This window comes from Merops nubicus, unplaced genomic scaffold (genome assembly GCF_000691845.1).
Source record: "Merops nubicus isolate BGI_N331 unplaced genomic scaffold, ASM69184v1 scaffold15175, whole genome shotgun sequence".
NCBI classification, from domain to species: Eukaryota; Metazoa; Chordata; class Aves; order Coraciiformes; family Meropidae; genus Merops; species Merops nubicus.
Window position 1 is genome coordinate 3,004 of NW_008610377.1, and position 15,653 is coordinate 18,656.

Here is a 15,653-nt window from a genome sequence, read left to right on the forward strand (position 1 = left end):
TGGACTGGGCATTGAGCCACGAGTGTGGTCCCCAGGACACAATCTCATCCTTGCACCAAGGCATAGGAGTACAGGGACTTGTGGGAAGAAAGGAATCCTTGGGACGAAAGAAGGGACAGGAAGGGCTAGAGAAGGAGAAGGAGGAAAGGGCAGTTTGGGATGACAGAGGAGGCCGGCACTAAGGCTGGGGATGTGTGGGAAGAAGGATGGACATTGTGGGTGAGAAAGGAGACAGGGACAGGGTAGGGACACAGTGAGAACAGGGATGAGGAGGGGTGTAAGGGTCTGATAAACTCATGTTTATCTGCCTGAGTGGGCAGATAAGGGGCAGACCCTTGCCCATTGGGGTCACATAAGAGGGCAGGAAGGCTGGGCTAGGGTATCCTGGCCTGTGGCCACAAGTGCTGGAGGAATTTGGGTGGGAGCAAGACCACCCCAAGGCTGCAGGTTGGATCCCCCATGGCCACAGCAACACCCTGATACCTCTGGAGGTCAGAGTGACCGAATCTCTCCTTTCTAGGCCCCATGTGTACTGTCTGGCTATACAATGTGTACTGTCCCTGTCAGGAATGTCCTTTGCTGTCCCTTCTGCCCAGACTGTCTGGTCCTGACCGGCACAGACATCACTGTCCCCTCCGTACTGCAGCCAGTACTGAACCATCCAAGTTTGCCCCAGTCTGGATGAATTTCCATTGGAGGAGGTGAACCATGTTCCCAAAACTGTCTGAGTGCCTGGGCTCACCATACTCCCAAGCTGTGTGCTGCCCCTGGGTCTGTTTGTCACCATCCCCCTGGTCTTAGATGTGCTGATGGGCCCCTAGAAGTGTAAGCAGGAGGAAGATTGTCCTCCTTTGCCCTGCTGCATCACTGACCCAGCTTGCATTGGCAGTAGATGAATCCTGCTGTTTCATGGGGAACATGGTGCCCCCAATGACGAGGGGCATACTGTTTTGGTGTTGGGGCCTGCCCTGATGGTCCTGATGTTTCACCCTGGGATGAGGAGTGTGGGCATGCCCCTGCACTGCACTGGGGCTCTTCCCATCTGTTCTGCGGTGGGCATGAGATGTGATAGCATGTGCTTGTAGATGCTGGGCATGGCACACCAGGAGTTCCCACATGCATAGGGGTGTTTATTGTCAGCAGTTTATTATCATGGAGATATGGAGGGTTGGTGTGGTCCTGGGGCATGCCTCATGTGGTGTGTCCTGTGCTCTCAGCTCCTGTGGGAGAGAAGATGAATAGGGCTGGATAAGGGCAGGCAGCACTGGACAGGCAGCTCCAACCTGCCATGGCTTGGACCCAATGGGGCTAGTGCAGCTGGGCAAGGAGGAGACCTCACCTTTGCCTGTAGCACCATATGGCTCCAGCAGCAGCTGCAGCCATAGTGAGCAACACTACTATGGTGATGCTGACATTGAGAGCTACCTTGGAGATGCCTGGAGGAAGTGAGGAGAGAGAGGGGTTGCAGCTGCACAGGAGGCCAGGGCCAGAGCTGCCATCAGAGCCTGACCAGCCCTCCTCCAGGCATCTGCAGGGGGCCAGTGCCATCCCAACCCTATGCATGGCACCTACCCCAGGGGACGAAGAGGCTGCGGGTGCCCAGGCTGCGGTGGCGCACGCGGCAGGCGTAGCTGTGCCCGTCCCCAGGGACAACGGCCAGGGTGCTGCGGAGCTGGTAGGTGAGATCATGATTGGGCAGCACCGGGCTGGTGTTGAGTGCCGGGCCCACTGACACCTCCTGGCCATCCCGCAGCCAGGCCACGCTGCTGGGCTGTGGGTAGAAGCCGGTGACGCGGCAAACCAACAGGAGCTTGTCTGGGTTGGGCGTGCGGGAGTAGACAGTGGCAACAGGCAGTTCTGGGGGGTGAAAGCAAGGGGATAAGGGGAGCACCATTTGACCCCAGAGTGTAGGTCTTTGGGGTGTCCAAGGTCAGGGTGACCTCACCTTGTCTTTTCAGAGTTGCTCTTCCATGCTCAATGAATCTCTTCATGTGATCAACACAGGTGACACTGAGAAGGTGCTGCAGGGTCAAGGAGGAACCAGTGAAGTTGTTGAATAGCCTCTCAATGTGTACAGCCAGGTTACTTTCCTGCTGCCTCTCCCAGACACTGTTGTCCACGTCAAAGCTGAGGAAGTTGTGGGCATTGTAGGCAGGATGATAGAATTTAGTGTAGGAGCCGTTTGGATACAAGTCACAGCCAGTCATGCACTGGAACACAAAGGGGTCTTGGGGCGGGGGGATAATGGGCATCAGAAGTGCAGCTCCAGCTGGAGCCCAAAATTGCAGCCTGGCACCCGCTTCAAGTATAGCAAGAGGAGGTCTAAAGAAAATATTGGAGTGATACTTGTTGAAGATGGTCACTTGACTGATAGGAATGAAGAAAAGTAGAGGTGCATTTCAGTATTCAGTGCTTTTCCTGCCTCAGACTTTAATAATTCTGATAGACTTTGAGCTGCCCAGTCCTCTGAGTCAGAGGACCACAAATGCAGGAACAGCAACTTTCAATTTGTGAACATTGAATTGTACTTAAATTGTAAGGGACCAGCTCTATCAGCCATGGGGCCTGATGGGTTTCATCACAGAGAATTGAAGGAGCTAGTGGGTGTTATATCAGGACTGCACTTGGTCTTCTACCAAAGGTCTTGGAAGTTTGGGGAGGTCCCCGCTGACCAGAAGCCAAGCCAGTGTTACTCCAGTTTACAAGAAGGGCGTGAAGGAAGATCCATGAACCTACAGACCCATGAGTCTAACCTCAGTACATAGACAAATTACAGAAAAGATAATACTAGGTGCTTTAAAAACATGTAAATAACAATGCAATCAGTAGGCACAGTCCATGGATTCACAAAAGGAAAGTACTGTTTGACATCCTTCCAGGACATTCTCAACTGTGCAGTGGGTGGGTATAGTTTTTCTGGATTCAGACTTTTGATACTGTCCTTCACAGCATCATTCTGGACACATTGTACATCTGTGCAATGAAGGTGTTCACGGTGTGCTGGGTGAAGAACTGGCTGAATGGTAGAGCTCAAAAGGTTCTATTGAGTGGGGCTACATATGGCTAGCAACAGGTCACCAACAGAATTCCTCAGGGCTTCAATCCCAGGCACAGTGGTGGTCAATATTTTAATCCTGGATGCAGGAGCTGAATGCAGGATTACTCAGTTTGCTGATGATACCAAAGAAGGTACTGTTGACTCTCTTGAGGCACAGGAGGCCTTGCAGAGTGATCTGGCTAGATTGCAGCATTGGGATATGGTTAATAGCATAAAACTAAACAAGTTGAAATGCCAGATTCTGCATCCAGGATGCAATAATGCAGGGCAAAAGTATAAATTGGTAGAGGAATGGCTGGAAAAGAGCCCAGAAGAAAGGAATCTGGGGGTACTGGTCAATTCTGTGTGGCCTGATGTCCATCAAACACAGCAGAAACAACTGGGCAAAAGAGGTGATTATCCCATTGTACTCAGCATTGGTACCGCCTCACTTGGAGCGCTATATGCAGTTCTGGGCCCTACCATTTAAGAAGGATGTGAAGGTCCTTCAATATGTCTGGAGGAGGGCAACAAAACTGGTGACAAGGCTGGAAGACATGTCCTTTGAGGAGTGGCTGAGGACACTGGATTTATCTAGTCTGGAGAAAAGGAGGTTTGAGGGGCAAGCTCACTGCTCTCTACAGCTTTCTACAGGGGATATGGAGAGGGAGATGCCAATCTTTTCTTGGAATCCAGGAACAGGACACTTGGAAATTGTTCAAAGCTGTTTCAGGGCAGATTCAGATGTGACATTAGTAAACCACCATTTTACAGAGGTGGTCAGTGCCCCAAGCCTGTCAGTGTTTAAGAGGCATTTGGACAATGCCCTTAATAATTTACTTCACCTTTAGCTAACCCTGAAGTGGTCAGGCAGTTGGACTACTTGATCATTGTAGGTCCCTTCCAGCTGAACCATTCCATTCTCTATTTTATATTAATTTATATTGTATATTGTATATTTTATTTCAGATTCTGTATTCTGTACCCCCATGTCACTGCTCTGCTTTATGCCAGGTGGAAACTCTGCAGGTGAAAAACCTCTCCTGAGCCCTATAGTTTGTTGTCCTTGAGATGCCTCTGCCCATGGCTGGGTTGGAAACCCTGGCAAAGTGGGAAGCACTGCTTTGGGACAGGACAGGAGGCGTGGGCAAGTAGGAGGTCAGTGGCACTCTTCCCTTGGGTCACCAGCACTGCTGTGTGGGGTCAGGCACTTGCTTCATGTGCCCCGTCCCACAAACATGAGTGGAAAGACCCCTTTGACCTTCTATTCCACCATCTCAGATTACTTCTCAGGTGGGATTTGTGGCATCCAGAGAGCAATACTGAGGGGTGGTGTGAGGGCATAAGTGGAGCTGAACACAGCCAAGGTTTGTGCTGGGGACCAGGATAACCCTGTGTGACCTCCATACAGAAAGGTAGTTTGAGGGTCTTGCTGCTGCAGTAGGAAACCCATTCTCTGACCTCCTGCCCAGTCTGGTTTGGGAAGGCTGTTTGTGGTGGCTCTGAATGCCTTCTCACAGCTCACTGCCTTGTACCTGGTACTCACAGGATGTCTGGAACAGCCTGGCACCACCATTCAGGGACAGGTTGAAGTTGTGCACGTAGACCCTGAACAGGTTTTGCAGGTCCTCCCACTCTGCTGCAGGCAGCACCGGGTAGACCCATGGGTGAAGGCAGAGGATGTTCCAAGTGTATTTCTGCAGGGTAGCAAAGATGATGTTGTCCAGGGTGGCCCAGGCTGAAATGTCCACAAAGCTGGTGTTTTGGAAGATGAAGGTTTGGAAAAGGTGGAGTTTACAAGGGCCTGTGGGAAGAAGGGAGAGAGGAAGTGGCATTGTGGTGTAGGAGGTTGAAGGAGGAGGTCAGGGGGCTGCCAGCTCCAGTGCTGGTGGCTGGCCTTGGGAGGAAAGGTGGCTTGCAGCATCCTTGGGGGCAGGCAGGGTGAGAATGGGCTGACAGGCATGGCTGGGGAAATCCCTTGGTTTCACTCAGTTTGCAGTTTCTCTTCATGGCCTCTCTGATCATCTCCCTGCTTCTCCATTTTTAGCCCTCTGCCTCCCCAGTGTGACCTCCTGGGAGATGTCACTTAGTCATGTGGCAGGAACGGCAGAAGGGACCTCCATGCTGGCTTGGGACAATGTTTTCCCTGGCAAGGAGCACCCATTCCAGGACCCAGGTCCACTGGAGACCTGTGCACAGTGCAGGGGCTGGGAAGGAGGGGCATTTCACTCCAGTTTAGGGGCTCCCAGGCAGTGCTTGAGACCAAACCTTAACAGGAGGTAGGAGACTTAAGTTCGATGACACAGCACCAAATGACGCTCTGGTAGTAAGCAAGGAAGAGCGAAGCCTGCTTTGGAGAAGTGGGTCCACCTCTGGCCAAGGCACAGTGACTGTCTGCCCCTGGAATGGGAAACGCAGGCTGGGGATTCGGGTGAAGGCTTGTCATAGCTGCAGGAAGAATCATGTGTTATTTTATAGAGGGGGAATGCAGAGGATCCAGAGACCCTTTGATTACAAGAGAAATGAACCTGCAGGACCTGCTCAAGGGGTTGAAGCCCAGTGCAGGGCTGCTGGGCCATGAGGGGCTGAGAACTCTTGCTGCTCATGGATGTCCTGCAGGAGGAAGATATCTTTGGGGGCACCTCAGGACTGCCTGAGGTATCCCTTGGCTGCTCCAGCTTCTGAAGCCTAGTGCCAGTGGTACTGGGCTGGGCAGGATAGTGTGGGGTAGGGAATCCCAAGCAGGTGGTTAGGGCTGGGGCACCTTTGGGTGCTGTGGGGTGGGGAATGGCCCCTTGGTGATGAGGACAGTGATCTGTCCGTGCCCATTCCTTGCCATCTCTGTGGGGTCCTGCAGTGCAGGGATGGGAACAAGTGGAGGAGAGCCAGGGCTCTTACCTGCTGAATCTGCCCACATCCCAGGTCAGAGAAGAAGAAAGAGGAGGAGGAGGCGACAGGGTTGCATGGTGCCAGCAGCAAGCTAAGGGAGCAAGTGTAGCAGGAGGAGGAAGGGACCACAGGAGTCATGGGACAGCTCTGGTAGCCAATGAGGCTGGTGCTGAGGTTTTGGGGAGGGCGTGGCCACGTATGTTCCCCAGGGGAAAGTGGTGTGTCTAGTGGAGGGCTGGGGCACTCTGGCCAGCAGCTGCAAGTGCCAGAGGAATTTGGGTGAGTGAGAAGTCATCCCTTCTGGTTGTAGGGGGCCCTGACACTCAAGGAGGTGTAGGCTGAGCCTGGCCCGTGGTGGCCTTCACCTCTTCCCATGGAACCCTCAGGGAGTTACTCTGTAGTCCTCTGACAGAGAGTATTTGGTTTACATGGCAGGGTTTTAGTATTGGGGCTTGCAAGGGTGGCTTCCTGCAAGAAGATGCCATAAGCTGCACCCATGTCCAACAGAACTAGTTCCATACAGCTCCAAGATAGACTCATCGCTAGCCAAGGCTGAGCCAATCAGTGATGTTGGTCGTGCTTCTGTCATAACGTATTTAAAAAGGGGTAAAACCAGCTGTGCTACAGCAGCTGGGCGAGAGAAGTAAGAAGATGTGAGGGGAAACAACTATGGAGAAACCAAAGTCAGAGAAGAAGGAAGAGGAGCAGAAATGGTGCCTGTGTAGCTGATGATGGAGATATTGTGATGCAGGTTGTCCCCCTGCAGCCCATGGAGGACCCCACAGTGAAGCAGGTGGATGTGCCAGAAGTAGGCTGAGACCCCATGCTGGAGCAGGTTTCTTGCAGAACCTGTGACTTTTTGGAGAGAGGATGGCAAGCTAGAGCAGGTCTTCTGGCAGGACTTGTGACTCTGTGAGGGACCTGTGCTGAATCAGTCTGTACCTGAAGGATTTCACCCCATGGGAAGGATTTACAGTGGAACAGTTTGTGCAGATCTGCAGCCTGTGGGAAGGGTGCACATTGGAGAAGTTCATCGAGGACTGTCTCCCATGGGAGGCACCCAATGCTGGAGCAGAGTGATGAGGAAAGAGACTGATGGCAATCCCTATAACCCATCCTGCTGTGCCCTGTGGGAGGAGGAGGTAGGGAAGTCAAGAGTAAAGTTCAGCCCAGGAAGAAAGGAGGGGTGGGGGGAAGGTAGTTTTAGATTTGTTCCTCTCATTATCCTACTCTGATTTTGAGTGGTAATTAATTTTTGCAAGCTGTGTCTCTTTTTCCTCTTCCTGTGCTTATCTTGACCCACAAGCCTTTTGTTGTATTTTCTCCCCCTTGTCCAGTTGAGGAAGAGGAGTGATAGAACAGCTTTGATGGGCATCTGGTGACCAAACAAGTTCAACCCACCCTTCTTGGGGGCATATAACTCAAAGACAGAGTCCCCCAGAACTTCAGCATGACTCTTTCATGGCTTTCAGGCACAATGGGAGGGTGGCTGCCCCCATTCATCCAGCTTCTGCAGGGACAGGAGTCAGGCATGGGGACAGGAGTCAGGAGAGGGGGAGATCCTAATCCAAAACCATTCCAGACACAGAGTGAACTGATGGTACTTGGACCCTATCCCCATTATTATAGGGTGTATTAGCTCTCTTGGAGGTGATGATGGCTTTTAGGTTTCAGCCCTGACTGGAGCAAGATGGCTGCTGTCCTCTCAGCCCCTGCATGCAGAGAAGGGCTGGTTTGGGCCCCCCTCCAGCACCTCCAGTTCAGGCTCTTCCTGCACTGCCTGCCCAACCCTGAGGACAAGGCTTCTCAGGAAGGAGGTGACAAGCAGTTCCCATCCATCCTATTGCTGTGGGAACAGTGCTGGGAAGCTCTAACTCTCCCATAAATGTCCCCCAGGAGAGGACCTGGGACTGGGCTGCAGCGTGATACTCAATTTTTCTTCCCACCATCCTTGGTAGGGAACCTGATCTCCTTCCCCAAGTGGGCATGGGAACAGGAACAGTGGGAGCCATCCCCTGGCTCTCTCCCCATTGTCACCAGTGTCCAGTGCTGGAGGGACAATAGGGTGACCAGATCCAGCCTCACACCCACAAAGTCCCCCACCCACAGCTCCTCCCTGGCTGTCCCCTGGTGCCTCCCCTCCCCCTGCAGTTTCTCTTCCTCTTTCCTGGGAGTTCCTACATCGGGGCAAAGGGAGGGAGAACTGAAACCAAAGTTGAGAGGAAGTCTGAGGGGGTGCACACCATTAATGGAGGTTAAACACCAAACCCCTTCCTTTCCATGGAAGCTGTCCCATGGAGAAGTATGGACACTGTGGCAGGCCTGGCAGGCCCAGAAATGGCACCGACTGTCTCACTTCCCCAGCAGGTCATCTTGGCATCACCCGGGGGATGTCCAGCCATGCCACCACAGTCTCCCCATCCCTCCCAGCAGGGTCACCAGTCCTGGGATCAGAGCAGAGGGTTTTGGTGGTGGAATGGCGACGTGCAGCCATGGGGCATCCAGTGAGGGAAGACTCAGGAGAGATTTTGTCCATGGGTGCTGGGTGCTGCACTGGGTGTGTCGGCACCAGCACTCACTGGGTTGGGCCAAAATGCCTGAAGAGACCTCTTGAAACACACGAGCGTTTGTGTGTGTGTTACTGTAGGTCTCTTGGGAGTTGTGCCACGGGAAGTTTTGGTTAGATATTAGGAAGATTTTCTTCACTGGGAGAGCTGTTAGGCACTGGAACAGGCTGCCCAGGGAGGGGGTGGAGTCACCATCTCTGGAGGTGCTCAGAAACCAAGTAGATGTAGGACTTGAGCCTATGGTCTAAGTGGTTAGGGAAATGTTGGGACAAAGGTTGGACTTGGTGATCCTAGAGGTCCTTTCTAACCATAGTGACTCTATGATTCAATGACAACAATTTCTTCCCAGGGTTGCTCACCAGTTGCATCTGCTGTCCAGGTTTGGTGGGTGAGCTTCATCCTGACATATTGCATGAGTGCTGCAGGGTGTTTCATTCCATTTGGGAGCTGAATTGCCCCATGTGCCCTGTTGATGCTGAGGCTGTGAGCTCCCAGCCCCATGGTGAGTCCTGCCCCAGCCAAAAGTTTCATCTGTCTTAGCTCAGCAAGGGCTGGGAAAGACTCACCATCACTCCTCCTGCAGAGATATCCTTGACCCCCGCAGCGCAGCAGATGACTGCCTGTCAAGGAAATTCAGTCATGCTCTCAGCAGTGTGGTTCATAGGGTTTGCCCAGGGTAGAACCAGCCCTGGTGGAGTTGTGGTGGATGTGGTCACAGGCCACCCAAGCTTTCTTCTGACTCAGCTGAGAGCTGGCTTGCACACAGCTGCCAGCATCTCATCCCATGAAACTTTGCCAGGACATTTTCCTGTAAAACCAGACCTATTGAAACTGCATGTTCCAGTGTGTGGTTGATTTGGAACATGAACTAAATTCCTTCCTATACCTGTCTGAACTCTGCTGTCTCCAGTGAGAGATTGGTTTCCCTTTTCTCCCTACTGGGAGGCTTGGGAGCACTTTACGTCCATGTGCACAGTTGCTAACTTCCATGAAATATGTAAGAACGTGTTTGTATAGGCACAAACACACCTTTACTTTTTCTTTTTTCTTGCTTTGGTGTTTTCTGAAATTAGCACAAATAATTCAATGGTGCTCCAGCTTTTATTCAGAGCTGGTCAAAACCTCTCTGAGCTCATTCAAATCCTGAGGAAAGACACGTGTTCTTAATGAAAACATAAATTCTTTAATTTCATTTTATATATGTCTGCATCTCTCACAGATTACATCAGCTGCAGTGTTACTCAGAACTTTTTAAAACAGTTTGCAGCCAGGTTCTGTTAGTCTGTGTGGACCAGCTCAGTGTCAGCAGAAGTATTTCTGGAATATGGTTAATATAGGCAGCTTTTAGGAAAACATACTAGAAAGCATCAGCAGAAATGCAAAGCTTAACACCTACTAATAAACGTGTTATTGTACCAGAACTGGAAGAAATTGCCACTGGGCATTGGGGTGCCCTAAAGAGCCTCAGTGCATGGGGCAGTGCCACAAGGTAAGAGGTGATTGTGTCTACCAAGTGAAGATGTCTCAGACCTGTATCTTGTCTGCTTAGCAAATTGAAGCAGGGCAGGAATCACTCACAGTTACCCCCTACATCTCCAAGTCGAATTCATCTTGCACTCAGTAGTGCCCAGAACTTTGTGAAAACAGAAAAAAGGGCAAGTATTTGTCCATGTGAGGGTGGTAGAAGGAAATGGGGGCTGTTGACTCCTTTCTGGGCTAAGCTTCTTTGCTCAGGATAGAGTTCCTGGACTCCGATTCCTCCATCTGCTCGTGCTTTCTAGAATGAGAGAGGGACAGCTCATGGGTGTTCCACGGAAGAGACATTGTTGGTGTGCAGACAGCAGTTGGCAGGGCTGGAGCAGGAGGTTCGCTGCTAAGTGCAGGACTGCCCTGGGGCATTTTCTCCTCTCCCCTCCTCTCCCACTGCTGCTCTGGGGGGCAGAAGGGGACTCACCTGTGTCTCCACACCCAAAGTACTGTGATGGCAGCCACAGCCCGGCCCCGAGTCCTGCGATCAGCACCACCTCTGAGCTCCCTGGGAAACAAAAGCAGAGGCTGCCACCAGCTCTCCTGACTCTGCCCCATCCTGTGGGGCCGGGCAGCTCATGAGCCTCATCCCTGTCCCCATGGGTGGCACCTACCCCAGGGGATGAGGAGGCTGCGGGTGCCCAGGCTGCGGTGGCGCACGCGGCAGGCGTAGCTGTGCCCGTCCCCAGGGACAACGGCCAGGGTGCTGCGGAGCTGGTAGGTGAGATCATGATTGGGCAGCACCGGGCTGGTGTTGAGTGCCGGGCCCACTGACACCTCCTGGCCATCCCGCAGCCAGGCCACGCTGATGGGCTGTGGGTAGAAGCCGGTGCCGCGGGCAACCAACAGGAGCTTGTCTGGGTTGGGCGTGCGGGAGTAGACAGTGGCAACGGGCAGTTCTGGGGGGTGAAAGCAAGGGCATAAGGGGAGCCCTGGTAGGGCACCATTTGGCTCCAGTGTGTGTGTGACTTTGAGGTGGCTGTGCCAGGATCAGTGTGATCTCACCTTGTCTCTCCAGAGCTGCCTTCCCATTGTGCAGTATCAACTCCATGTCATCGACACAGGTATCATTGAAGAGGACTTCCACCAGCTCACTGAAGGCGGTATAGTTCTGGAGAACAGCCTGGACATACCGTGACAGGTTGGTGTCTTGGGAGAGGAGCCAGGTGGCATTGTCTGTGTTGAAGCTGAGGAAGTCCTGGCCATTGTAACCCACATAGGCAAAAGCCCGGGATGTCCAGTTGGGGTAGAGCTCACAGCCTGCAATGCATTGAGCCACAAACGGGTCTGGAGAGGCAGAGAGGAGAGAGAGTGTGCATGAGCGATTGGCACTGCATTTCTGTGAACACCATCAGCATCTTCTGTACAGCACCAGCACTTCTGGGTCCTTCCCTTTTTCCAAGGTGCTGTTCAGAAAGGGGAAGCAGAGGAGACCAGGTACTCACAGGGCACATCCTTCTGCATGGCACCTTCATTGATCAGGTGGTTGAATTTCTGCAAATAGATCTTGATCATGTTCTCAATGGTATCCCAGTCACTGCGGGGCAGGGATGGGCGCACCCAGGGCTGGTAGAAGTGGATGTTCCAGGTGTGTTTATCAAGAGAACCAAGCTCAATGTCTTCCAGCAGGCCCAGCCCTTCTGTGTCCACAAAGGAGGTGTTTTGGAAGGTGGAGGTCTGTAGCAGCCGGAGAGTGATGGTCTCTATATGAGACAGATGGGAGATGAGAGTTGGAGGGCTGGGAAAAGTCCAGGGGCTGAGAAACAGACCCTTGGGGTTGCAGGGACCTGTGAAGCCCCCCATAAATGCCAGCTCCCAACTCTGCACTCATTTGGGGTGGCTGCATCCCTCCTGGAGTGGAGGTGTGCAGCCAGGGGACAAGGAGTGATGAGGTGGCAAGTGCCCAAGGTGAGTGGGGAGGAAGAAGCCTGTTACCTGTGGGGTCCCACTGGGGCATGGGAGCAGGTGTGGATGAGCCGGGGCTCCCACTTACCCTCCAGGTGTGCTCGTGTCCCAGCCAGGAGGAAGAGGTAGAGGAGGAGGAGGAGGAGGAGGCAGTGGCGTTGGGGCTGCATGGTGCCAGCAGCGGGGCCCCGAGCTTGCAGTGGTGGGTGAAGTAGCAGGAGGAAAGGGCTGTGGGAGACGTGGCCACACACTTCTCCTCAGGATGGCTCTGCCTGAGCAGCCCCACTAGTACTAGTGGCCCTGGCAGCCAATGGGGCTGGCACTGAGGTTTCAGGGAGGGCCCCAAGGTTCCTGCATGGGGTAGGTTGGTCTGGAGTGTCCTGAGTGTGGCTGAGTGCTGGGGGAATTTGGGTGGGAGAGAGGCCATCCCACTGACTGCGGAAGTGGTCCCTTGTGGCTGCGGCAGCAGCATGACAATCAGGATGGTGAGGGTGACCCAACTCCTTTCTACCCTCATTAGAGGTGGAGGTGCCACCCAGCCATGGGCTGCACCCCACTGTCCTTGACAGGAATGTCCCTTTCTGCCTCTCACTCTCAGCATGTCTGCTCCCGTGTAGCATAGTCATCTCTATCTGCTATGTGCTGCCTACTTGGCCAGGTGGGTTTGTCCTGACATGGCCATCTTAACTGCAGGGTGAAATCCTGCTCCCACAGCCTGGCCATATGCCTGGACTCCACATGCCTGCAGGCTGTGTGCTGTCCCCACACATCGTTGTTGCCTCCCAGTTCTCCTGTAGCCAGGTCATGCTGATAGACCATGGGTAGAAGCTTGTGGCAAACCACCAGAAGCAGAGCTGGGCCAAGCTTGCAAGCAAAGACCATGGCCATGGATGGCTCTGTTGCAGGCTAGAGGGAGAAGAGCTGGTGATATCCTTTGACTCCTTGGTAACGCTGGCCTGATGCTGGGGAATGGCCTTGGCCTTGAAATGAGGTGACAAGCAGTTCCAGCCTGGACAATTACTGCATTGTCATGGATAGGTATATGCAAGGCTGGAAAAACTTCTCTTCCAGGAGCTCCACTTGAGGTGCAGAAAGAGGATGGGCTGCAGCAGCTATGGTGTGATGGTCCCCAGTTGGAGACACAGACTGTGGCGTCTGGAAGGGACTGTCTCCCAGTGACAGTCATCAGACCCTTGGAGTGGCGGCATTTTGCCTGGCAGGATCCCCAAGCTTGGATGGGGATGAGATCATGGTTTTCCAACTCCAAGGTCCACTCTAGGAGGCTGTAGTGGATGATCAGCCTCCTCATTTGACATGGAGCTCCATCCAAACCGTGGGCCCTGGGGTCTGCCTCTCAGTTTCACTGCACCCCACAGTGCTAGAGAGTTCCAGCTCCCATAAATGTTGTCCCCCAGGAGAGGACCTGGGACTGGGCTGCAGCCTGGCAGCCACCATCCTTGGTATGGAACCCAGTCTCCTTCCTCACATACCCCCTGGGCATGGGAACAGGAATGGTGGGAGCCATCCCCTGGCTCTCTCCCCATTGTCACCAGTGTCCAGTGTTGGAGGGACAATAGGGTGACCAGGTCCAGCCTCACGCCCACAAAGTCCCCCACCCACAGCTCCTCCCTGGCTGTCCCCTGGTGCCTCCCCTCCCCCTGCAGTTTCTCTTCCTCTTTCCTGGGAGTTCCTACATCGGGGCAAAGGGGGAACTGAAACCACAGCTGAGGGGATGTTTGAGGGGGTGCACCTGGTAACCTTCAAAGACAACCGGGGCCTAGGTGTCCCCTGTGCAATGTGTCAGGGTGCCAAGTGAGCTCTCCAAGCACAACTGGTTTTCCGGGCTGCTTCCTTCAGCTCCTGCTGTTAGACTGTCCTCAGACATCCCCTTCTACCAGGTACCTTCCACCAGGCTTTTATTCTCAGCAGGCTGTCTGAGATTTCACTTGGCCTTCTGATGCCAGCACATTACAGACCACTGTTAGCAAGACGTCAACAGGGGCGAAGAGTTCCAGGGAACAAGCACCTTGTTTTAGAACAAGGCTGTGCGTGACCACAGCTCTTTGGCCAGCTCCATTTGAGCTCCATTGCTCAGGACTGCCTCAGAGCTTGCCTTGCAAGCCCCCTGAAGAGCACTACTTGTTGTGGCCGTGTCTAGACCTCATGTCTTCCCAGTCACAGCAGTCAAGAACAGAAAGGCAAAGTGCTGCCACTGACTGTTTTGGACCCTCTATACCTCTATTCCTTCCTCATTGTCTCCTAATTGGCAGAACAGCTCATCAGGTCTCCCAGGCTCTCCTGCCTTCCTCAGAGAGGATAGCTACTCCCTACTCTAACAAATCAACTTTCAAGCTCCATTGAGGCCTAATAGGAAGGCATCTGATTCACACACCATAAGATCACTGGCAGTTTGATGGAAGAGCAGCATGTTGCTCAAATCTGTACAGCCCCCCCATGGGATTACCTTCACACTTTGGTCACCATTATTCTTTGATTAAGCCTTCTTCCTGCCATCTTCCACACAGATACTCAGCATGTCCTTTGTGACCACATCTTTTCTCTTTTCTGCACTTGAAAGGTACTTTCTGGTCTCCAACAGAAGGGCAATCCTTTTGGATGACTGACATTTCCCAGGCCCTTTGTTAGCCTCCCGTACAGCACTTGAGTTTTTTTTTTTTCACTCTGAACAGCTTATGACAGGACTCAAGCCCTCAGCACCAGGTACTGCTTTGACTCCTGAACTCTGTGGAGCAAATTCCTTACCAGGAGTTTGAAATCTATATAAAAAATCTGTATTTAAAAGTATTAAGAAGGGTTTATTGCCTTCAACTGCAAAAAGGAAGCCTTCAGTTGGTACAGCAGCAATCGTGCTGGGGAACAGGACTCGGAACTGGGGTATGGGCAATGGCTTTTGGATATGGTAAAAAGACAATCTACAGAAACCTTCATGTCACAAATATAGATGTTACATTGAACTTAACTTTTTTAAAAAAGTAGTTTTACCACTTGGCTTCAATTCTCACTAACCTAGGCAAGGAGGATAGAAGATTGGTTCAGCCTTGTCTTGAATGAAATAGAGCTGAATCATGGCAAAACTTACTGGGATTAGACTTCAGGGAGTGATCTGCTAGGGCTGGGTAGGCAGGTGCAGCTCACATTGCCAGGAGAGGTGTGGCAGCACTGACTCCCAGGCAGGGAGCAGGGGCAGAGAGCCCTGTTCCTAGGGGTGGGTGTGGACTTCCCAGGCTGTAGGGCCAGCAAAGCACAAAGCACCCAGTCATGGTGCTGGGCAGCTGGCCAAGGCCAGCTGGTAAATAGAGAGATCTGGGGAACATGCTGCCAGTCCCCAGGGAGAAGAGAGAGTTGCCTGGCTGCTGTGGCTGGGGCTACTGATGTTGGTTGCCAGGGAGCTGTGGGATGGCCCTGATCCTGACTGGCTAGCAGTGCTGGGGCCAGCATGCTCCAAGGTGGCACTAGAGGCTGTAAAGTGAAGCAGGCTAAGGGCACATCCCCTAGACACATGGCAGGGCGGTGTTTCCAGCCCTCCTGGAGCAGAGGGCTCTGCCAAGTTCAACCTGGGCACCTGCTGCCAGGCCACCAGCCCAGGAATACTTGGACATTTTGCCTCTGTCCTGGTTCAGAACAGATAGGGCTGGATTTCCCCTGCAGTCGGGCTGGAGCTCCAGCCGGGCAGCAGCCAGACCAGCTGGGGGCTATTCGCTGCCACG

The 15,653-nt window shown here is 53.0% G+C and overlaps 2 protein-coding genes across 2 annotated transcripts; both read right to left on the bottom strand.

Moving 5' to 3' along the window:
* Positions 1-1,339: 1,339 nt before the first annotated feature.
* Positions 1,340-5,954, bottom strand: LOC103773531 (antigen-presenting glycoprotein CD1d-like; the record flags this gene model as incomplete). Its single annotated transcript, XM_008940901.1, has 5 exons — positions 5,936-5,954; positions 4,573-4,841; positions 1,946-2,210; positions 1,573-1,857; positions 1,340-1,436 (listed from the first exon to the last, which is right to left on the bottom strand). Coding segments are annotated over exons 1-5 (935 nt in total), but the record flags the coding sequence as incomplete, so codon positions are not given.
* Positions 5,955-10,209: 4,255 nt separating this feature from the next.
* Positions 10,210-11,823, bottom strand: LOC103773532 (antigen-presenting glycoprotein CD1d-like). The gene is given in 6 exon segments (XM_008940902.1): positions 10,210-10,270; positions 10,448-10,496; positions 10,499-10,528; positions 10,635-10,919; positions 11,026-11,307; positions 11,466-11,823. Coding segments are annotated over 6 exon segments (1,065 nt in total).
* Between the last annotated feature and the right edge of the window lie 3,830 nt (positions 11,824-15,653).